The following is a 24,024-nucleotide window of genomic DNA, read 5'->3' as shown; positions in this document are numbered from 1 at the left end:
AAAGATCCAAGCCGTCTGGACCTAACAGAAATCAAGCATTTGGTTTAGTTTGATTGAAATATTACCATAAATTCGTTCTGTGTGACTAATCTAATAACACGAGGAGTATCGGAAGGGAAATTCAAATTTTAAATCTTTTCACACACGCTGGGTTTGAATAAAACACAGTCGAAAATGAAGCACACTACAATTCCTACGAGGTACGAGGAAACTGCTAGAAACTCACAAACAGCAGTACCTTCCTTCCATTTTACTGCTTTAATAAAAGCCAAACGCCTAACAATGGGTCACATTCTGTGACATGCATTTTCCCCGGCATGGTGAGGAAAGTTTTCAAACCAAAGAAAAACTTCCACCCATCTGCACACCCTGTGTGGCTGTCAGTAAGGGACGGCGAGTTGCGTAATCCGAGAACAACGCTCGTCTGTCGCATACGTGCCCCGGAATGGTTTTTACCCGTGAAACCCTAGTAGTAGTCATCCGGCACTACCCGACGTGGGCGCGTTTCGAAAGGGAGAAGTGGCGGAAGTAGTGCTCTTGGACCCGGACTCCCCGTCTCCCATATAATATTCGATTTGGTTGCGGTATACTCACCGATTCTACGCCGTCTGCTTTGATGAATGCAGTTTTGCTGACGATCTCCACGCCGTGATCGTAGTCGTCATCACCGGCACACCGGGGTTGGGTTGTAAAACTACCCTTCCAAGAGCAAAACGGGGGTGCGTTCTGTCGTTTGTGAATGTTTGTATAATGGCACAGCAAAAAAGCAAAGCCGCAAAGGAACTCCCACGGGAACCGGAAGCGCTTTACAGTGCGTTGTGGCGATCGTGTGCGAAAAGCTTTCACGTCACGGCCCCGGTAGCCTTTGGATTGTATTGCGGGGCGTGCAAATTCTTATCACGATCAGCTCATGGTGATTCGCGTGCGTGTGTGTGTGTTTGTGAGTTGCAGCGTAATGTAGTGCCTTGACGTGGGTGCAAAGTAAAATTGCAAGCGTCGATCAGCGGCCATAGCTAATACCACGGTGATGCGTTCCAGCGTACGAATACGAATGCACTTTATCAGCTAATGCAACTCCCCAGCTGGAACACATTATCGTGGCAGTGTGTTTGCGCGGTTCGACGCGCGCGGAGTTTAAACGGTGGTGCGCTTTGAAAAAACAAATAGTGCTTGCGAAATCGCCACCACGCTAAAGTGCCAACTGTGCTTTATTTATTCACCCGCTAGTGCTTTTCATATTCCACAGATCTACAGAGAGTGTTGCAAATGCTACTGTAATAAATACAACGAGTGGTTTCATACTGTTCTTTGCGATGTGAACGGTTTGGCGTTGAAAAGATAGTTCCGACAACATTATCTTGAAACTGCGAGTGTCTAACATTATTCAAAACGTGTGGGAGGAAAAGTGAAGCATAACAACCGTGCTTGAGCGATAAAAGTGCATTCCAAAACTGATTAATAAAGCTCTTTACATCATGGTTTCACGACGCTACCCTACCTAGACGATTTGCACCATTTCTAGTGCGATTCCGGCATAATCATTTGCAAGCAAACGCGAGTGTTTTTCACCAAGTGCTTGTAAAAAAGGTATGTATGAGTTTCCCTTCATCTTCAACAAAACCCCGTGGAAATTCACATTGATTGATAAAAAAAAACGAATACTTCTGATTTTTATGACTGTTCCTGCCTCTTTCTAGCCATCTACCGTCTCTTAGCCATGACGAAAAAAACGTCAGGAATGGGCCATTACACGGGCACCTCATCCGGGCACGTGGGATCAACGGGTGGGTTGAGTAGCTTCTCCACCGGTGGAACCGGTGGTGTGGAAACCCCAGAAAAGCAGTCCTCATCAGCCACCGGTGCATCTGGTGGACAGCAGCACCTTCACCACACCGATGCCGGTCTCGGTGGTAAAGGCACAGTCCAGGACCAACGCCATCATCAACAACATCATCATCACCATCAGTCACAGCACCATGCGCACCGTCAACATCACCAGCATCATTTGCAGCAACAGCAGTCCGGTGGCAATGGCCGGGACAAACACACCGTACACTGGTTCCGCAAGGGTTTACGACTGCACGATAATCCGGCCTTGCGCGAAGGACTACGCGGGGCCAGGACGTTCCGGTGCGTTTTCATCATCGATCCCTGGTTCGCGGGCAGCTCCAACGTCGGGATTAACAAGTGGAGGTAAGCTATCAGCTAACGTGTGGTATTTTGCGTGGCATTGAAAAAAAACGGGTAGCTAACGGGTTAAATGGAGGTAAAAAATAAAACACCTTCGACGGGAAACCGGAAGCGACATCTAGCGGATGCACTAACGTGCTAATGATTGCTGCCAATGCCACTCAACGCATCGTCATCGTCAGCCATTATGCAATAGGATGTTTTTCAGCAACGTTAACGAATAACCCGCGCTCTCGTCATCATATCGTCGTCCGCACCTCAAACGACCACATGTTGCATTCTATCGAGAATAACACGTTGCACACATGCACCCAAAGTGCACTCACCACCACACACGGCGCGCACTCGGCACCTTAGAACTAACCCTGAAAATGCACCGGCGCTAGTGCAACGCACACAAAGTGCACCGCCAACAGTTCCGCTAGCTCGGAGAGACCAATATTTGCAGCATCTGTACGAACGCGTTATGCAGCGCGAGGTTGCAGCTGCACAAATTGCCGTTTTCTTGCGACAAAGCGGAATCTTATCGCATTTGGTTCACGTTACCTTCGGCGCCTGTTGCAAGTATTTGTCGTAGATATTGTTACGGCAAAAATGTTACACTACCGTTGGCGGATTGAAGTATAACGAGTGAATCATTTTGGGTCAAACATGTATAATATTGCTGTAATGACGCAGTCGATGATTGTCAGGCTCCTAAAAGCTCAGCATCAGCACGATTGAACTTGATTTAGGAAGACGGTTTCAATCTTCATTCATCGCTGACAAAATGTTTAAAATATGAGAGGCAGCTTAGTTCGATATTTAGAATTGAGATTAATAATTTGATCGTACTTTTGAAATGGGTTAAAATTGATTTTTAATATAAAACATTGCATTTTAAAAATAATTTCAAATATAAAAGCTTGTATTCGAAGTGATTAGCTTCAAAACGATAGACATTTTGGCCGTTCGGTTAGTTTGAAAACCACTGCTACTATTGGTACGTTTGATTATTTATAAAACTCACAATCCATTAATTTTTTTCACTGCAATTAATGAGCAAAACTTTGAAAGACTTCAAATAATGTTAGTCGTAATAATGTGAGTGGGCTCAAATTTCAACTGAGCTTTCTCCATAAGCAGGACTGACTCCTCGGCCACGTAAAAACTGTAAAATCATTGAAAACTTTAACAAAGCAAACCATGAGTGTGCAGCAGTTGACCGTATAGCTGCTAAAACAGAAGATTATGATATAAAATTTATGGCTAGCCTCATTTTCATATTTTCTCATACACAAATAGCATTCACTGACAAAACCTTACATCCAAGAAGTTGCATTTAAACATTCCCGACGTCCCGAGTACAGTGATAAAAGCACATAAATTAGAATACTGCATTGTTTAACATTTGCTTAAACAGTTTTGCTGTTTGTACAATCAAACTTATCATATCAAACATGCGACACTTCATGCCATGTAAACTTGTACAACTTTGTGTATCGTTGATGATCTCTCTTGTACGAAATGCAGAAAGGAATCAATTAAAATACGGATATCCTTTTACGTGGCACCTTTTGCGTCACATCAAAGCCTTCAATCAATGTAGCGCAATTTGGCATTTTGGCGTATCGAAATACATTTCTTGATAACCATTTTCGGTATCGGGTTTTTTTCCTTACCATCATTACGCAGTGCTGTTTCATAATACCTCCCATCGTTTCGAATTCTAAAGATGATTTGTTTGTCAAATAAAGCATCCCACTATCGGGGTGGCCTGTGTTGTAATACCTTACCCTATCTCGTAAGGGCACCGCGCCTCGAGCACACCAGACCGATCAATTTCACTAAGCAAAACCGATTCCAGGCGACCGATTCCAGGCACCGATTGCAGGACCACTCGCGACATCTCCCGCGGTGGCATTCGGAAGACGAAGCCTGTACGTGTCGCGGAAAATCGCCACCCGTTGGTTTGGCCGCACGCTCCTATTTTCCGAGCCTTTCCCGGTTTTCCTTCTTTTTCTCTTTCGCACTCGCTCTCGCTTTCTCTCTCGCTCTCGCTTCGACACATACACACAGGCACACTCCACACCCTGCGGTGTTGACGGCGTGCACTGCGTTGTGCTAACAATCACGTGGCAGACAATGTGATCAACAGCGCTACGTTCGCAGCTGAACGTTACGTAGTAGATCTGCTACAGCCCCTCCCCCTCTCCCATCCCCAGCCACCCCCTTCTCATAGCGGGAGGCCGTGATCCTGCTCTAGTGCACCACCACCCGCTGAGGGGCCCTAGGCTTGCAATGTGGCACTGTGAATGGATTGTGTGTCGTCTGTGTTCGTTTGTTTGGCTCGCTTTTTTTTTCTCTCTCTCTGCTGTTGTCTCCCTCCGCCTAGCCTGTAGCGCTGGGTTACATGGGTGGGTGGGCGACTTTCTTGTTGCGGGCATCCCTGGGATGTCGGGGGTGGGCTGGAAAAATCCACCCCTACTGAAGGTAACCGAGAAAACGGTTGAAATCGCTCACGTAACCCAACCCCGACCGCATGACGTTGGTTTTGCTGCTGGAACCGAATGGTGCACGAATTATCGGAAACTAATTACCCCCGGTTTCGGTTGTGAGATGTAAATGCATCTCTTTTTTGAAGCATGCCGTAAAGCGTACCAACTGCAGGATGAGTGGGGCTTTTTTTTAAGCTTTTTGAAGCTTTACTGCAATCCGCAATTCATGTCGTTCTGCGAAAGCCCTTTATCAGAGCGTGTCTCCACTTAAGTACAATCACACGTAGCGCTGGGGCACCTCCACAAAACATAAAAGAATGATAAAAAAGTGAGAAGCTCGTGCTGGAATGCATCACATACTGCAGTAAGTGGTCGTAGTAACAATCGTCATGCTGCTCAAAACGGCCCTAGAATGCACTGTTCTAAAGCCCGCGAACGGAAATATTCGCCCAAGAAAGGCCCGTAAATTCTGTTTTATGGAATGAAATGCATTTTGCTTCAATTCGAAAGCAGCAGCTCTAATGCACCCCGTACGCGGTTATTCTTCCCGTTTCCGCTCGTTAGGTTTCTGCTGCAGTGTTTGGACGATTTAGACCGTAACCTGCGAAAGCTCAATTCGCGCCTCTTCGTCATCCGCGGGCAGCCAGCGGACGCACTACCAAAGCTCTTCAAGGAATGGGGCACATCCTGCCTGACGTTCGAGGAGGACCCTGAGCCGTTTGGGCGCGTGCGCGATCACAACATCTCCGAGATGTGCAAGGAGCTCGGCATCGAGGTCATTTCGGCGGCTTCGCACACGCTGTACAATCTGGAAAGGTAGGTGTGGTGATGTCCTTGTGCCTTTCGGAATCTTCAGCTCACGCCACGCTTGTTTCTCTTCTCACGCTAGAATTATTGACAAGAACGGAGGTCGTGCGCCACTGACGTATCATCAGTTCCAAGCCATAATCGCCTCGATGGACGCACCACCTCAGCCCGAAGCTGCGATCACGTTGGATGTGATTGGGAACGCTACCACGCCGCAGTATGACGATCACGACGACAAGTACGGTGTGCCAACGCTGGAAGAGCTCGGTTTCGAGACGGAAGCACTCCGACCACCGGTCTGGATCGGTGGCGAAACGGAAGCCCTTGCTCGGCTCGAACGTCACCTCGAACGAAAGGCATGGGTGGCGTCCTTTGGACGGCCCAAAATGACGCCCCAATCACTGCTCGCTAGTCAAACGGGACTTTCGCCATATCTGCGCTTCGGATGTCTCAGTACGCGGCTGTTCTACTACCAGCTGACGGATCTGTACAAGAAAATCAAAAAAGCGTGCCCTCCGCTGTCCCTTCACGGGCAGCTGTTGTGGCGCGAGTTTTTCTACTGTGCCGCCACCAAGAACCCGACCTTCGACAAGATGGCCGGTAATCCGATTTGCGTGCAGATCCCCTGGGATCGTAATGCGGAAGCACTGGCCAAGTGGGCCAGCGGACAGACCGGGTTTCCATGGATTGACGCGATCATGACGCAGCTGCGCGAGGAAGGCTGGATACATCATTTGGCGCGGCACGCCGTGGCGTGCTTTCTGACACGGGGTGACTTGTGGATATCCTGGGAGGAGGGTATGAAGGTGTTCGAGGAGTTGCTGCTGGACGCCGACTGGTCGGTCAACGCCGGCATGTGGATGTGGCTTTCGTGCTCGTCCTTTTTCCAGCAGTTCTTTCACTGTTACTGTCCGGTGAAGTTTGGCCGCAAGGCTGACCCAAACGGGGACTACATACGGCGGTACCTGCCGGTGTTGAAGGTAAGCGCAGGGGTTTGTGAAATTTTAGCTAAATTTCCAGCTTGAAGACTGATTTAATTTGTGCCTTTTTTCGAGCAAACCTTCCTTTAAAAACCGTTCAAAGTAGATCATTTGCTGAGGCAGGTGCATCAGCATATTGATTAGTCCAGCGATGCAATAGATCACCGAAATTATCTGCAACTAATAGGTAGCATCAAAGGCTGAAAGTTTAATGGGAATCTGACTGATCGGATTGATAAAAAGTTGCTCTGTTTTCGAATTACTTCCATTTTACATCTCACTCAAAATTCAATAGACAACAAGTTTGTATGAATTCACCTTCAATTCTTATTCGATACGCTGCATAAGATCAATAATAATTCATGCGTAACTTTCAATTGCACAATCACCTATTCCTTACGGTCTAAATTCGTTACGCAGGCTCCGGAATTAACACTAATTCGCTATAAGAATCAATTCGTACAATAGTATAAATATAGAATTAGTGTGATTGTGAAAAAACACCGTTAAACGAAACAAACAAATTGATAAATCCGGCAAAGGGATATTAGTAACTGAATTCAATTAGTATGCAAATAAAAATCGATTGAGCGATTGTATAAAATTCCGTAAAATGAAACAAACAAAATAATATATCCAGCAAAGGAATATTAATAATCGAATTCAATGCATGTGCAAGCAAAAATCCATAATACGATTGTGGGTTGCAGAACGAAATAAACTAGATAATTAATTAATGCAAAGGGATATGTTGTATAGAGACAATTTTGCAAACAAGCGAATAACGTGAGACCGTTTAGCAAGAGCTAGATGTGCTTCCCTGCTAGCAAGTTATCATTTTTCGGCTTTTAAGCTTAGATCAGGCGTTAATTTAAAAAGGCACCATCCGATCGCAAACACCAGACCAAAGGAGAATGTGTTAATTGCTCTTGTGTTTTTGTAGAATTTCCCAACACGCTTCATCCACGAGCCCTGGAATGCGTCGGATAGCGTGCAACGAGCGGCCAAATGTCTCATCGGCAAGGACTACCCACTGCCGATGGTGAACCACGCGATCGCATCCCGTGCCAACATGGAACGCATCAAGCAGGTGTACCAGCATCTCGCAAAGTACCGCACCCCAACGGGAGGCTGTTACGAGGGTGATTGTGGCGAAAAGGGTGGTTCCGCCATCGCGGGTGTCATGACAGCGGCCAAGGTGCAGCACATGAACACGAGCAGCATGAACGATAGCCCTAGCCCAACGACGATATTGACCAGCGTGAACAGCTCGGGTAACTACATGTGCCGCAGCAATCCGTCCGCACAAAGCGATCCCAACGGGAAGGTGATCACGTACCATCCACTGTTAACCTTACCGGATGGGCGGACTGTTCCCGGTGGCAATGGTAGTGGCATCCGGCGATCAGCTGCTCTAACGGGTGGCAAAAAATCCATCGACGGATCTGATGGGCTCGTGCATCTGGGACCCGGAAAGGATGCTAACGTTGATCTACAGCAGCAGGCGCAACAGCAACGCCATCAGCAACAGCAGCAGCAACAGCAGCAAGCTCAGCAACAGCCCGAGATGAACCAGCAGTCACAGCAGGAAAATAACCGGCCTCTTGTGACTGGTGATGATGATCAGCATTACGGCAACTTACCTGTGGCTGAGTACGCGGCAATCAAACCGGACAGCCTGAGTTCGCTCATGCGCACCGGTAACCTAACGGCCGTTGGTACGCGGTTCTCCAATCTGCAGGATCAGCTAAGCAACAGCCTCATGTCACTCGAGTGTGACGTGATGGCGGCGAAGCTGAAACCAAACAACTACGAGTTCGAGCGGAACCAGAACATTTACAACAGCCAGTTCAAGGTGGAGTACAGTGACAACTTCAACTCCGGGTATGGTTTGCGTAACGCCGTGTTTTACGGTGGCAAGCGCGAGGACGACAGCGAAGACGCCAAGGTGAACAGCATCAACAACAACAGCAACCGCGATGATGACAGCACTGGTGAAGGAGTTGCGGATAACGACGCTAACGAAGACGATGAGTCCCCAATGACGTCTCTCGAAGACACGGGAGTTCGCTCCGGTTCGCTGCTGTTTGCGGCTAACAAGACGAAGATCAAGCAGGAATCGTTGGTGCAATCCTCGCGCATGTTTCTCGAACCACCGAAGCACCTTCCTGGATCGAAGGCGCATTCCACCGACCAGGAATCGAACGCGCAGGTTAAGAAGGAACAGTCGCAACACGCCTCGCAACCGCCACCGGCTCACTCGATGCACACCGACTGTGATTACGTTCCGGGGAGTCACAAATTGCTGACCGGGATGCACTGTACCGGTACGCAGTCCCAGCAGCAACCGATTTCGATTTTGGACAGCCAGGGTGAGTCGTCGCAGATGGATCAAGGAGCTGATCAACCGATGCAGGAGTCACCGAGCAGCGAAGAGAAGCTGAACGCCGCGGACTAAGTGGCACCGATCTTTGGAAGGTTTTTGTTTCTACTTTGTGCTAAATTGCATCATGTCCTGTATTACGAATGATCTTCGCGAACATTTTCCTACAACACGAACATATTGTGCTTTTGAGACAAGTCTTTAATAAAAGGAACTAGTATTGCTTAGAAAGGAACAGTCGCACATGAAATGTTTCAATACGCCTTGGTATGGGAAACAGTTTCAAGGAGAATTTCAACGTATTACACGTAAAAAAAATTTGTGCATGATTAATATATCACTACCATTGCCAACTAAAGTGTATACACTTATGTAAAATTTATGAGGTGTGTTTTGACATCGATAAGCTGAGGCTCTTTTTTGTATAGCTACTGTATACGAGTCCTACAGTAAGACTTTAAACAAGGCCTACAGGATGTCACAATATCCTACGCAATGACGTTCGAAGTGTGCTGATTGTCGTATGTGCGTTCTTTTTTGCTATTCTATGAACGTAACTAATTTAAATGCAAAACGACGTATTCTGTATGTTGTTTGTCTGTCCTATTTTATTTATACTCAAACCAATTCGATTTATTCAAACTAAAATCACTGAAAACTTTTCTCCTATGTGTGTCCTTTTCCAATGCTCCTACTCGATCGAATTTGTTTAAATCGTCATCCGGTTATATCCATGCTTTATGAACAGACAAAATGGCGTACGTTCTACTCCGTACAATGTTCGAGCACATGACATGCTCAAAGAAAACAACTGCTTGTATTTTGTCGTTATGCCTACTTCTTCAACCACACAACTGTCTCATTCCACTGTTTGGGAGCTCAATTTTTACCTGCCTATTCATTTTGAGCCTTTGTTGATGTCGTTCTTTTCAGTTAGATCGTTTGTTAAACTGCCTGAATGTACCCACGATACAATGCCTTGAACAGTCCGGGTGAAGTCTTTGGCTTTTCAATTCAAATTTTTGAACAATTTCTAAGCTAATTTGTTCAATCTTCGCTTTGTATTGAAGTCTTTTCAAACATATTCGAAAAGTAACAACTGCAGTTTTACAGTCACGCAGTTAAAGTAGTGGAATGTGCATTAATTATGCATTTGTATTTATGTAGTAGTACGAATTAATATCCTGCAATAAATAGTAAAAAGCTACATGCACGACCGTTGCTTGTAACATTCAGTAATGAATTATCTATAGATATATTTAATGAATCATCCATCAATTATCTATATTATATCGCTATAATGTGATCTTCTTCACTGATAGGTAAATACGAAACAGAACGAAAAAAAAAATACGTACAAGAATCGCATATCAGCAGCTGAAGATGTATTTTCATGCTCAATCTCTTCGTTTGTTTGCACCATTTGTCAGCGAAATTTGACGTCACCTTCGTTCAAGAGAGGAACTGCTAACCACTAAGCTAAGCAGGTTACTTGTGATCTAATTGATTGTAGAAGAAAGAAAAAAAATAAATGCCCGTTTCCAAGGCCATGTCAAGGAGGATTTATGCTTCGAGAATCATCCCCGTGAACGCGTGCTTGAAGTTCACTAGGCGGGCGAACAAACACTTGTCGTAACGGCCGTCTCGCCTAATGACTAAAGACAATATTCAACCAAAATTCAGCCTCATCCACCTGCGCTCTCTTGAGACGGAGAAGCCAAGGAATGAACTCTTCGTTCCGGAAGACGCCGGCAAGCAATGCGGCTAGAAATCCAACCAAACCTAAGGTAAACCACAGCCCCCGTTTTGAAAGCCTTTGTATGAATACGTCAATGTACGAGAGCCTTCCTGCTGATACGATCAACCTGCTTAGCCGGCCTGCTACTTGACGATCGATGCGTTAGAAGCGATTTTTAATTGCACACCTTCCCACCCACATGCTTAATGTTAACTATTGTCTAAGCGGTTTGCTTTTCCCGGGAATTGAACTCGAATTTGCATATTCCCGATATTCAGTGCAATCGTTGGTATTGCGTTGCATTTTGCTGCCACGCAAAAACATACACGCCGTTAAGCTGCGAATTCCATAAACTGGCTTTCTGAACGTTGAAACACCACAGGGTGGGTGTGCAATCATCGAGCTACTTAGCATAATCCGTTGGATGCCAGGTATGTTGTTGAGCGCATTTGCAGCTTTATTATATAATAACTGCAGTTCAGTGCACAAAAAATCGTGCGTTCGCGTTCGATTTCATTCTTAAAAAAATACTAAATTTAATTCTAAATGAGCGCAGCCGTTAATGATGTATTTCGAATTAATAGCCCCTTTTTGTATTCATTTAGGGCATCATTTTTTTTATTTCAAATAATTCATCAAAAATTGACCAGCATCCAGGGTTTTGACGGCGTTTTACATAGGTTGCAAATGCCTGGCGCATCCTTCAAAACGGTATTCTTTTTTATTATTTTTCAATGGGACCCTATTCGTTCTCTCTCAATACAGATGGTTCCACTTTAAACCACAAAGAATCGGTCAAATTTGTAGGTCACGGTAGCGCTAATCACCCAGCCGTCGAAATTTTCCAGCTTACGCCCAGCCCGGTCAGTGTCAAGGACAATCGGTCCGGTTTGTGGTCTCCCGCGTCTCTGCACGGGCCGGATTTGCATAGTTCATCGCCTCCACCACCAACCGAAATCATTTGTCAAGCAGCATCATTAGTGAAACTCGTTTTGCTTCGCCTCCCTCCACGGGCCAGTTCCGCATGGGGATGTAATTTGAGATCAATTTTTTTTTCATTCCGATGCCTCCATGCGACGCTCGGATTTGTCCGGTCGTTTGATAGTGTTGCATTCTACTTAACTGCTTATTCTTATCGCGACCGCGCGAAGGCTAATTAATATACGCGCCATTTGTGCGCCATGGCCAAGCCACGGTGATGATAATTACCTCGTCTCAAACAGTGTGTCCTTTGGGTCACACTAAGTTATTCGCGCGCTTTTATTCTTTTTTTTTTATAACGCTCCCTGCCAAATAGCATCACCGGTATGCGGAACGAACGAAGATGGACAGGTCGCTCAGCATTGGAGCGAAACGTCATTTCCGTAACCGTTGATCAACGCCTGCTGAGCTTGAGGTTAACTTTCCCATCAAAACCCTATCAACTTCCCCAACTCACCTAGGTCAGTGGAACGTAACAGTTAAACACCCTCTAAAATGGCTTTAAAGCGGCTAGACTTGAAAATAAAGAAAAACAACTCCACAACCCAACATAACAGCTCTTGGAGCTGGCTCTCGCAGTAGTACGCACAGGTTCAACGCCCATCAGCCACTACGAGTCGTCTATGGGCCGGCATATTTGCCGGCAAACCAGATCCTTCCGGAAACCGAAAACAAGGCTCACCGCAGCACTACCCCTTCCACCTGTTTGCCATAGAAACCGAGCAGCAGGCTTTGGTCAAGGAGAAGGCCAACATCTCGACCAGCTGTCTAGTGTGTTTACTCTAAACATGCTCAGCGCACCTACACATGAAGCCGGCTACAGCATAGTTGCTCCCACTCCGATGGGGGTGCTGAACAGTTCACTTCCCTCACCCTTCTAGATCGAGTGCAAACGAAGGCACTGGCTGGTGGGGAGGTTCTCGGATAAGTGCGTGCGCTACACGCAGATAGGGGTTGATCTAAGAAAGAGAGGGGTGAGCTCTCGAACATGGGGATGCAAGTCACGCAAGTAGTTGTGCGGCGTTGTGATTTGTTGTATTTGCTTTTTGTTTTTTACTTTTACTTCCTATCCTCCGGTTACATTCTGCATTACCTTTTTTTTCTCCTCTCCCTTCTCCTTCTCTCCACCATTCGCCATTGTTTTATCGGCGAATCCCGATTGATTCGCGAACCGCCCGGTGGAGCATTGCGCAGCGCATATAAGAAAGAGCCTCACGGTGCTGCGATGTCCCAGTCCGTATCGTACAATCGTGGTGTCGGCAGGTCGCGTGGCTGTGTTCGACCCTTTGGTGTTAATTTCCTTACAACGGCTCCGGTGCAGTGAACGTGCAGCGGCGATCCAGCATGAAACACCAAATTGCTCTACTACTTTTCGCGGCCATCATCGGCGCCGGTGCTGCCGCTAAGTTTCGTACGTATTGCGCCCTTTTTTCGGCGTTTTAGTGTAGTGACAAGGGAGCGCAACAAACAAAGACAAATGGCCGACCAACCGATCGCGAGCTGATTAATAAAGAACACCGGTGGCGGCAGCACGGAACCGGCTCGATTTGTTTGATTTTATGCGCCAATATTTGCACGCAATCTGACGCATGTGACGTCCCGTTCTCGGTGGCCTTGAAAGCTGGCCAAACTACGGTCCAAAATTAACACCGATCGACCGACAGGGTAGCAGTTGGCGCCTTCAGCATCTGTTTTTCTGTTTGCCTCAGATGCCGTTTGCCGTGTGACTCAGAGGCACGCGGGGTGATTCTCAGCGATTTCATGGGGTCAATGTTATTTATCCGACAGAACCTTAGATGGCATTGGGTTTTTGGGCGTTTGCGCACGTACGGTAATTAACATCCCTTGTTGATCGACTGTACTTGCCATATTGCCGGTAAATAAGCTCAAAGAAGCTATCAACGTGTGGCTCGGATTGTGGCCATTTTGGTAGCTCGATCCCTTGGCCGATGGCTCTGTTCGGCGTGGGCACATTGTGTGCACGTTGCGTGATGAAACTCATTTATTCCCAGCCACTTAAACAACACCTCTCGATTGATCAGGATCCGAAGCCGGTAACGCTGCCTGAGTGTGATTTAAATAATATGGCTTCCAGGTATGGCAGTTTACTGGAACCCCCGTAAGGGTGCGACCCGCAAATGAGCTCACCACACGTGTTACTAATTGTTTCATTACCAATCGAATGGACCTGGCGGATAAAATAGTTGTTTTTCTCCGCGATAATAGCTCGCCTCGCAAAGCTCTGTTACATGCATTTGCATACGCAATCCTGCGCAACACCTTGATTTATGCGCTAGTTGGGTGACCTCCCAATGCAACTACAACGCTTTTCCTCACGTTTGCAGCTAATTCCTTCTCGCGATGCAACCAGGAGGATGGCAAGTGTCTGCTGGAGGCGATAACGGCCACGTTCCGGAGTTTCTACAAGGGTGTACCGGAAATCGGACTGGTGCCGCTGGATCCGCTGCAAATCGACAAAATGGACATCATCCAGGGTGATGGGCCCATCAACATCGAGCTGAACTTCAAAAAGGTGAACCTGCTCGGGTTCCAGCACGCCCAGGTCAAGAAAGCCAGGTACGTTGTTGGATTTCCGTCACAGAGTAGCCCGCCTTTGGCTGTCAATGTGACGGTAAGCCTACTTGGATTGCCATGCTAATTGCACTTTTGTTTTTTAATCGTTTCATTGACAACGCCTGCAGCGGATTTACTGCAAACCCAACGAAGATGGATATGAACGTGCTTGTTCCGGTTGCGTCACTAGTTGGGGGCTATAAAATTAATGGCAAAGTGTTGATCCTCCCCATCCAAGGCGAAGGTTCCAGCAACATGACGATGGGTGGGCAACGTGTTTTTTTTTTTTTATCACAGCTGTACCGATACTATTTCCACCGCTAACCAATAAACCCTTTCTTCTGCAGTGAACTGTGGCATTACGCTCAAGTGGACCGGCAAGCTGGAGGACCGGAACGGCAAGCAGTTCTACCAGATCGACAAGTTTAAGGTGAACTTTGACACGTCGCGGTTCTACATGGACTTTAGCAATCTGTTCAACGGCGATAAGGCACTGGGCGATAACATGAACGTGTTCCTGAACGACAACTGGCAGGACATTCTGAAGGAACTGAAACCGGCGATAGCAGCCGCGTTTACGAAGATATTTGAAGCCGTCGTCCGTAACGTTTTCAACAAAGTGCCGTACAACGAGCTGTATCTCGCGTAGAAGGGATGCGCGATCGAATGCACGTTTTAAGTTGCCAAAATTGTATGTTTCAATAAATTACACAGGGTTGGAGTATTTTTTATTATTTTAAATTATTTACAAAATGGGTAATTTTTTCATTCATTAAAACATTTTATTCTATAAGTTTCCATAACCTTTCACGGCACAATTTTTTTATTTTCGATGGTACTCTAAATTTAGCTACCTTGATCGTACATAATTGAAATGAAAATGGAATGAACTATATTATGCTATTGAAAAGATTTCTCCGGTTGAAATATGCTTGTAATTAATTGATACTTGTGAAATTTTCTACACTGTCCTTACTATACGCTTCCAAAGAACACTGTTCCTATAATAATCCTTACGTTACGTTAAGATCGTTACGGTTGATTTTGATGATCATGGCGATAAACGTGGCTGTTAAAACAGCGATTGAACTTGATTGATTAATGCACTGGAAAGTGGAGAACTTCTCTAGTTTTAGTCTTCTCTAGTTTTTATTGTTGTGTTCGAGTAAAAGCCATCAAATGGATGTGTGTCAAATGAAAGAGAACACATTATTTGAGAAAAAAGTAAGCTCTTTTAGGTTCATACTTTAAAAAGCTACAATTTACACGAAAAAGGGTTGGTTAATACACAATTGCAACATTTTTATTTTTTTCATGAATGATAAATCAAATGTTCACATAATTCAAGTTATTACCTACAAACTCAATTTATTAACTAATCAACAGCAAAATAAAATCTATTCCAGATTACATTAACAATTGATTCGTTAATTATTTACGAATAATTATAAATAAATTATATGTGAATTAATAAGTAGGTAAAATAAAACCAATCTTAAATAGTAAAGCTTTAATGGTACATAGGCATATTTCCAAGCCTGTAATTATGATAAATATTTATTATATAGTTGTTGTTACTTTAACTTTTTTTTATCGGATGAATGATTAGCAACGCACCCTCGTGTTGGTAATGAGTAATTTATGGCCCGGTGAAACGAGATGAACCACCCATAATGGACACGCATGAAGTGGAATAATTTAAATAATCAATTACAGAAGTCACATTACATTGCTGTTACCGGCGCTGGGACCATATGTGGTTGTACTTTTAGCACATTTAATTCCGCATAACGGTTACATTTATGTTTCCTGCTACCTCATCCCATTCAACAAAAAAAACAGCAATTACACCAGAAAACAAGTCTAGTTCGAGGATGTTGTTTCAATGATCTTCCGCTTGCACTGGAAGAGGAACAACATGGATTGATTCAGCAAAGCTATCTGCATCAGTTTAATGACTTGTCGTTCAATACCCGATGCGTATGCAATTATAATTTCAGATTTAGAAAAAAGGACACCAGTTGTAGAACACATATCTAATGTATAAGAAATTCTAATTGCTGGACGAAATAGCTCAATGCCAGGATTACTCTGCATAATCACTACTTCCACAGCCTTGATAACCACATTCTAGAAATAATTAGCATCATATGTTAAAAAAAACATCGGTAATAGAAAACATTTTAAAAGTGTTGGATTGTAAGGAGTTCCATACTCATTAAATATTCACGTTTAGTATTGATTTAATCGTTGGTTTTATTGAATGTGCAAATGTGCTTCGAAAGATCCGTGCAACGTGCGTTCATTAGGCGTTATCGCGAGGTTTCATCTCAGGTGCAAAAGCTACCGAAGCAGAAGTTTTCCCTCTAACGATTAACGCAAGCTGAGCACATGGATTACTTCCTGTCTGTTTTGTCGAACTAGCGAACGCTAACTATGCATACAATTACACTTATTGCTACACAAAAGATCGCGTTTTCTCGGTCTCTCCCTCAGATAAGATGTAACCACGCTAGGGCAGTTTCTAATTAGTTTTCGACTGACCGGCTCGTTGTTTTTTTTTTTGAAGGAGCACACGAAAATAAAAACCCCCGTCCAGCCATCGAGGGTCGATTTTTCATTAACCTTTTCACGTTGCCGAGTGTGTTGTCGTCAATTGCAACTAATCCATCCGTCCAAGGGTGGCTTCGACCCAAAAGGGCGGATGAGCAGGATCACGCAAACGTGCGTCGGAGCTCATGCGGCACACGAGCACGATGAGTCACGGATAAGGCCCTTTAACGACCATTTACCGATCCGCGCTAATCACCGTTATCGCTCCCGGTGGGAAATGCCACCGGCCTCCATCCCCCAATTACCGGAGACGTACGTGGGCACCGGGCGCACGTCGCGCTATCCGTCGGGTCAGCGTAAGGGCGCGATCCAATTGGGGTGAACTTTTTTCTCCCTGCCTCGGGGTCAGCCCGATTGTGCAACCTGCCTTAGAAACCCAGCTTCTCGGGGAAGCTCTCTCCCCCTGAGAAAACTCCCTGGCACCATCCTGACCAATGCGCTCCAACCCGGCCCGCAATTGCTATGATCCAGTAATTATCGCACCCCTTTCATTTGCACGACATCGTTCTGGAATAGTTTAAGGAGTACGTGTATCCCTAGAACAATCGTCTCACCCAGGTCTCCTCCCCCTCGAAGAGCGAACGTAAGGAAGTTAGAGTGTCCATTACACCCACAATAGATTACACGCGACATCCCTATGGGCTTGTGGGTGATTCAAGTGAACAAAGCAATCACGTTCGGGGTGAGGTGTGCAAATAAGGTCCCGCCTATCCTGTTATTAGACCGATCGCAGGACGCTTGGTATCGCGCAACTCTCGTGCGTGTGTGTGTGTGTGTTTCGGGCGTGTCATCTCGTCCAGTGCCATAAAGATCATCGTAACCAGTTCCGCTAGCTGTGACGTACATCGAGACGTACCAAGCAAAAGGCTCCCCGCAGTGCTAGTGCCCGTTCATAGTGAGGATAACAGAGAGAGAGAGAGAGAGAGAGAGAGAGAAAAAAAGGGGGGACTGACGAGACGAGGGCTACCACAGACGATAAACAGAACGCAGGCCCGCGATCATATATAAGACCAACCCTGATACAGCAGGTTCCACAGGTTCACGTTGTACCTTTCGTGCAGTGGATGACGTAGTCGCTGCCTATTCTAAACCGTCGTTCTCGATCTTCGTTACTTGTGGCAAGAAGGTTTTTCCGCGCTCGCGATCATCATGCATAGTGCCGTGGTTTTAGTGTTTTTGGCAGCGCTGGTGGCGTTATGCAGTGGAATAAAATTGCGTACGTATTGCCGATATATTCGGTATGGTCATTTGAATCGATTTATCTACGCGCCGCAGGATGCAACCCGTTTGAAGCGGCTGAAAAAAAAGAAAGTGCATTTCATTTTACCTTGTGATACTAAGTGCCGTTACTACTGATTGAGCTCCTGTACTGTGCAATGTGGCGCTTTACTGTGGATCGAAAGGATATTGAAACGGTTTAACTTAAGCTTAATATATTTCCAAAAAACTATAAAGACTGTATAACTAGTCTAGAATCAGTATTACCATACACAGCCTGATCACTGATGTGGGCGTATAACAGATAGTATAACAGAAACAAGGATCTAGCGAGGTAGCTTATATTGGGGCAGCTTATAGCAAATCTTAGGTGTATTCTGGCTGTAATTTTATATCCAAATTCAATATCAAATTTTAATAACCCTCTAGTTACTAAATTGTATCCAAAGTATCTAGTATACAACGGCATTTAATTGTATTTAAAAAACGAAAATTGCGTAGTGTCTCTTTTAGCTTTTTTTTTCTCCCTCTCCTCCCTCCCCGCTAAGAAGCTGACGCAGACTTTGTAAGAAAAATCATCAAGGTCATTCTATTTGATGTCAGCATCAGTCATTAAATGTTTCACAAAACGGAATAAAATGCTACACGTGGCATCAATTCAATAGGCAAGCATTCGGTTGATCTTTTTTTGTTTTTGTTTTTTCTTGAAACAATTGCAAATTATGCGCTGTAACATGAACAACAAGAAGCGGTGCGCTAAAACGTAAATCAGTTCGACAAATTGAGTAAAATGATATCATTCGTTTTTCAGCGACTTCGTACAACCGATGCAAACCAGGCGACGAACCGTGTATAATACAGGCGATAACCGACACTTTTCATAAATTTCAAAATGGTGTCCCGGCGCTAGCGTTAGCCCCCTTGGACCCGTTGCGCGTCGATGAAATGGACATCGTACAGGGCCAAGGACCGGTCAATATCGTGCTTAATTTCAAAAACGTCGATATAACTGGATTCAAGGATGTCATCGTGAAAAAAGCAAAGTATGCAGTGCATTGTAAACTTTCCACTTACGGTATATTTAAAACTCCTACTCTCATTCGCCAGAGGACTGACTGCAAACCCAAACGTAATTGAGATGAACTTACTGCTACCGGTTGCATCCCTCATTGGCAGCTACAAGATCAAAGGCAAGGTGCTGATTTTGCCCATCCAGGGTGAAGGCACTAGCAATATGACGATGGGTAATATTGATCTTCCTAACAACTCATTATGCTTAAATCTTTCATTACTGCATATTTTGTTTGTTTTTTTACATCACAGAAAATTGCGATTTTATAATGAAATTTAACGGCGGATTGGAGAAAAAGGCGGATGGCAAGAAGTACTACCAGATGAATAAAATTAAAGCGACGTTCGACACCACCAGATTCCATATGCAGCTATCAAACTTGTTCAATGGCGACAAGGCGCTGGGCGACAGTATGAATCAATTCCTAAACGACAACTGGGAAGACATCCTGAAAGAACTGAAACCCGCCATTATTGGCTCCTTTACGAAGATCTTTCGAGCAATAATATCCAATGTATTTGAAAATGTGCCCTATGATGAGCTGTTTTTAAATGAAGCATAACTAAACTTTTGCTTAAAATAAATAAATATAAGAAACTTGTTGTGATTACCGAATAAGCAGAAATATACTGCAACATGGAACTTTATTTATTAAACTGAGGAACGTGGAAAGTTTTATTTCATATTAGTCTTTATGCTAATTTAGTTCTCAGTAAGCAACAAAGAGATATGGCATTCCTAAAAGAATCATTTTTTTGAAATATTTCATTGATAGATGAACAAGAAAGACATCGTGAATATAACAATGAAGAGAAGGATGACTCGTGTTTCAATAAAGGTATAAACTATTTGAGGAAAAACGTCCTTAAATAACATTCACGATTGCAAAAATATAATTAAGAATTCATTATAAAATCATTATTATAATTTTGCGATTTGAACGTACGCCTAACATAATGTGACTTTCTGAAATGACAGTAGTCAGAGACCTTATGCACCACCCTGTGTGACACACAAACACGATTTGTAAAAATGGAGTAAATTATTTTCACATTTTGTTTTTTTTTAATCCAATTCTTATTATTCAAAAATTTTATTTCAATATATAATCGCTCTATCTGCATAATAGAAAATAAGCATTTTCTGTAATTAGACCAAATTTATGCCAGCAATCGAGAAATGCTGTCATTTTAATTTTTTTCCGAATCAGCTGTCAACGAAATAATGTAGTAATGTCATTGTTTGTATTTTTACTTCCACCTCTGTTTTTCTATACTTTTCCAAAAAAAATCGCCTTACTACTGCTCCCGCTGTCATTCTGAAATGCTACCAAATGAAGTGCGATCAAATTTATAAATCCATGCGAATTTCTTTAATCATTTTAATAGTTTCGCTATTTGTGAGTGGCTCTCAAATAGAGGATAGTATCGAAGAAGAGACGGTAGTTGAAGGTACGCGATGCACGCCGAAACAAGGGTCGTTTCGGGTTTTCACTCGTGAATGTGTAATGCTAGTATCATGTTTAATATAGTTTTTTCTATTAATTTGAACAACACTTTTGCCGGCTTGGTTGTTTTTAATGTTTTCTGGTTTCACTATTCCTAGATTTCTATATATGCCGCACCTGTGGGAAAGATGTTAGCGTAGTGAATCTTGCATTCGACAAATACAGCCCATTGGCACTTAGTGCCACAAATCACACATTCACCGAAACGAGGTCCGTTTTGGTACAAGAAGTTCAAAATCCGCTTGGCATCAGGTTTCATATTTTCCTAGTGAAACAAGCCACCTGTTCGAAGGTCCAACCGGTAGGTTTTGTCTTTACAAAACGTTTCTTTTTTTCAAGGTCTTAACAACTGATTAATTTTCCATAACTGCAATCACCCCTTTGAACAATCTACTAGTGGACCTTAAAATCGACCTGGTTTCCTGGCTATGCTTGGAAGGTGTGTATGTGCCCCAAGTGTCACACCGTGCTTGGGTGGATGTTTGAACCCGTAGAGAGCGCCACGGAAGAACAAACTTTTCCTTCGGAAGCAGGATTTTACGCCCTTATCTTCCAAAATATAATCACAGAAGGATGTAAGTATACAGATAACATTAGTTGCAGTGACTTACATCGTAGTATATCTCTCTGTAGTTATAGAACAAATCACATTCATCATTGCACTTGTTTTTTCTACTTCCATTACTAATTCGATTATGTCGATCGATGAATCATTGCTTTTAGACGTGAACTCCTTGCTTATGAAAGAAAAAGCACTTCGTGACAACTGACATCCTACAGTGAAGTAATCATGGTTGACCCAAAAAGACACATAAACGTTCTTTCGCCGGAGGAACAATCGTTCCTAGATGAATGCGAGAACGAATTTGCCGGTCGGTTTACTGATCTTGACGAGGAATTCATGGCGCACTGTCAGCGTCAATCCCATGCACCGCCGGTTGTGCATCCGTGGAACAACTGGCGAGGAGGTCACGGCGCCCGAAATAGGCACTCCCACGATAGAGGCGGTAGAGGCAGCCGCTCAATTCATGGCAATTACAGATATCAGCCTCATGGCGGAGGACATCGTAGGAACAACAATTATCGCTCCGGTGACAATTACCGCGGCAGGCGCGATGGTGGTACATCGCATCCTAATTATCGGTCATACGATCAATCGAAAAAGCGCCATTATGACGATGATTCCTCAAGAAGATAAGCATACTGACGATGCAAAATCGTCGAAGTTTGCGGATTTGTTTTCGCATAAGTTCAATCAGTTGCAGAAGCTGCGCTGAGAATATTCCCTTCACTAGTATCCACTAATTGAGAGTTTACGTGCGCAGATCCTTTACGATTTTGTAAATAAAAATCTGTAAATAAAGACTGAATCGAACAAATTATCGCCGCTTTCTTAAAACTGCTTGCATTCATCTTCCGCATTTTTCCGTAACGATTGCTTTTGTGATACCCCAAGGTTTTAGTTACCAAAGATTTAAATAATGAAGAACGTGTTTTCATTTGGACAGCAATCGTAAGTAGGTTTCATACTCGTGATACTTGTAAATAATGACTTATGACCCGTACCCATTTCAACCCTACCCTGTCCATTTGAATACAGAGGTGGATACATTTTTACAATTTGAAAATGACAGACTTCTTCAAAGAGCAACAGAAAGCAAAAAAGCTTATTTTCTAACTGCACATAAGCTGTGAACGGCTGTTGTGAGTAATATGATTAGATGGATATGTAAAGCTAATCGCGAATTGATTCAAACTACTATAATATGATAAACATATTTGTAGATCATGTATTAAAACTGACTTATAGGTGAAGCATATTCAAATTTCTTCTTGCACTTCGTTGTGCTCGTACATGGCTTGAGTTTCCATTTTCAATTCACGCAATTTAGTAAGGTACAAACATGTTACATTTGTGTAGTGATTAAACAACTAAAATGATTAATTTAACCTATCTGTCTATCATCTACTTCATGTTTTAGAAGCATCACTATGTGACGAATGTACGTTTGCACAAGAGGTATTGTTTTGTTGGTGTTCTGTGTATTGCACGGTCTCTTTAGCTCTCTCGTTTTCTCTCTCTGTCTTCCGTCAATTGGTTCTTGAGCCTCGACTCACACGCGCCCCGACAGTTCATTCCAACGGCAGCCGTGTTCGTGCCAGGTCCGTACGTGAACCAACACGTGTGCACCGCGCGCGTGAGAGCGCGATCTCGTGAAAACGATCAATACCAAGAGCGTAGTGGCGTGCGCCAGTAGAACCAACTGCTCGCGCACGGTGTAGTGCTCCGTTGCGGTAGTTCTGAGCCGCTCCACACGATACGCTGTCCGTTCGAATTTCGTGCTCCAGGTGTGTAAACGCGCGTGCTGATAGCATTTGTGCCGTGTCCGCTTGGTTTTATAGTACCGTCCTGTAATCGCAAGCAAATTGTGACAAATCGTGTGTTTGTTTTATTTGGTAGCGCATGAAAACTCGTGCATATGCAATCACGTCGTTTGATGCTGATTTGCATAGATTTATGTATGGTGCTACGAAATCACTGGTGCGCCGCGCCGTGCGATTTACATTCGTGTATGTAGGTGCGACAGTTCACACACTCAGTCACGGCGGTTCAAGCAGTTAGTGCACGGATGCGCCCGCGTGAGCTGACGGTTTGCGCATGCCCGCACGGAGGGCCTTTAGTGACTGTCAGTTAAGTCACGGGATTGTGGATCGATTTTCGCTGGAGATCGATCCTGGCCGCTGCCGCGCCAAAACCGAATTGCAGCAAAAAATCGGCTCGCCCCTTCTGTGAGGTGTTTCATCCTGTTTGATATCCTTTCCCTCTGGCGAGCGGCTCGATCGCTGGCTGCGAAGGTCTGGTGTGATTCGCTGCACGATGTGGAGAAAATTGGTGAAAATTAGTTTGCACAAACACATCTAGTGGGCCTTGGATCTTGGCAGTCACCACAGCACACCACTACCATCGCTTGCGTGTTACATGTTACCGTGCTACCAGCGGTAGTGAAACCGTGAGTTAGTACGCGTATTTTCCCGCGAAAGGGACGGTGCCGGTGCGGGAATGTTTTTCGGTTGCAAAATCGTATGTCAGTGAATAACGACAGTTTAATTGCTCGATTAGAATAGATCGCGACTGAGCGATATAGTGTTATCGGAAAATGCCATCCATTTCAAACGGCGATTAGTTCACGGAGCAGTTGCAGCTAGTAGAAATTCTTCATTCTTGGTGGATCCTTGGTGTAAAAATCTCTGGATTTTTGCAGAATTTCATTGGTTCTAGCATTAGCACACCATTAAGTTCGGTCAAAAGCTCTCTGTTAAAAAATATCCAAAGTTCTACTTCCAATAGCTGTTGTGACAATTAATCAAACCGGGAAGCGAAACGATTACAAAATTATCTAGTTAACGAGAGTAAATAACGATGTGGTTAATGCCCCTGCTACATTGATCATGAATGATCAGCTCCCCTTCATGTACGGCGATC

The 24,024-nt window shown here is 44.4% G+C and overlaps 3 protein-coding genes across 3 annotated transcripts; all 3 read left to right on the top strand.

Moving 5' to 3' along the window:
- Positions 1-1,717: 1,717 nt before the first annotated feature.
- On the top strand, positions 1,718-9,062 carry LOC128731280 (uncharacterized). Its single transcript, XM_053824388.1, has 4 exons — positions 1,718-2,193; positions 5,232-5,483; positions 5,557-6,454; positions 7,398-9,062. The coding sequence occupies exons 1-4, from the start codon at positions 1,718-1,720 to the stop codon at positions 8,910-8,912; spliced, it is 3,141 nt and encodes a 1,046-aa protein (XP_053680363.1). The 3' UTR covers positions 8,913-9,062.
- A 3,741-nt stretch (positions 9,063-12,803) lies between these two features.
- Positions 12,804-19,769, top strand: LOC128722038 (uncharacterized). The gene is made up of 8 exons (XM_053815857.1): positions 12,804-12,967; positions 13,902-14,133; positions 14,259-14,395; positions 14,478-14,775; positions 14,981-14,991; positions 18,773-19,004; positions 19,069-19,205; positions 19,285-19,769. The coding sequence occupies exons 1-8, from the start codon at positions 12,901-12,903 to the stop codon at positions 19,593-19,595; spliced, it is 1,425 nt and encodes a 474-aa protein (XP_053671832.1). The 5' UTR covers positions 12,804-12,900; the 3' UTR covers positions 19,596-19,769.
- A 597-nt stretch (positions 19,770-20,366) lies between these two features.
- LOC128731281 (uncharacterized) lies at positions 20,367-21,444 on the top strand. Its single transcript, XM_053824389.1, has 4 exons — positions 20,367-20,484; positions 20,639-20,841; positions 20,938-21,115; positions 21,264-21,444. The coding sequence occupies exons 1-4, from the start codon at positions 20,367-20,369 to the stop codon at positions 21,308-21,310; spliced, it is 546 nt and encodes a 181-aa protein (XP_053680364.1). The 3' UTR covers positions 21,311-21,444.
- Positions 21,445-24,024: the final 2,580 nt, after the last annotated feature.

This window comes from Anopheles nili, chromosome 2, assembly GCF_943737925.1.
Source record: "Anopheles nili chromosome 2, idAnoNiliSN_F5_01, whole genome shotgun sequence".
NCBI lineage: Eukaryota > Metazoa > Arthropoda > Insecta > Diptera > Culicidae > Anopheles > Anopheles nili.
Note: the sequence above shows the minus strand (reverse complement) of the source record. Positions and strands in the feature narration are given on the sequence as shown.

Bases quoted from the DNA above. Each gene is read 5' to 3' on its own strand.
- LOC128731280 (XM_053824388.1), top strand. From the start codon at position 1,718: ATGACGAAAAAAACGTCAGGAATGGGCCATTACACGGGCACCTCATCC. The intron at 5,484-5,556 runs GTAGGTGTGGTG...TTCTCACGCTAG, and splicing joins ACGCTGTACAATCTGGAAAG to AATTATTGACAAGAACGGAG. The intron at 6,455-7,397 runs GTAAGCGCAGGG...GTGTTTTTGTAG, and splicing joins GGTACCTGCCGGTGTTGAAG to AATTTCCCAACACGCTTCAT.
- LOC128722038 (XM_053815857.1), top strand. From the start codon at position 12,901: ATGAAACACCAAATTGCTCTACTACTTTTCGCGGCCATCATCGGCGCC. The intron at 19,005-19,068 runs GTATGCAGTGCA...CTCATTCGCCAG, and splicing joins GTCATCGTGAAAAAAGCAAA to AGGACTGACTGCAAACCCAA. The intron at 19,206-19,284 runs GTAATATTGATC...TTTACATCACAG, and splicing joins CACTAGCAATATGACGATGG to AAAATTGCGATTTTATAATG.
- LOC128731281 (XM_053824389.1), top strand. From the start codon at position 20,367: ATGAAGTGCGATCAAATTTATAAATCCATGCGAATTTCTTTAATCATT. The intron at 20,842-20,937 runs GTAGGTTTTGTC...ACAATCTACTAG, and splicing joins CCTGTTCGAAGGTCCAACCG to TGGACCTTAAAATCGACCTG. The intron at 21,116-21,263 runs GTAAGTATACAG...CATTGCTTTTAG, and splicing joins AAATATAATCACAGAAGGAT to ACGTGAACTCCTTGCTTATG.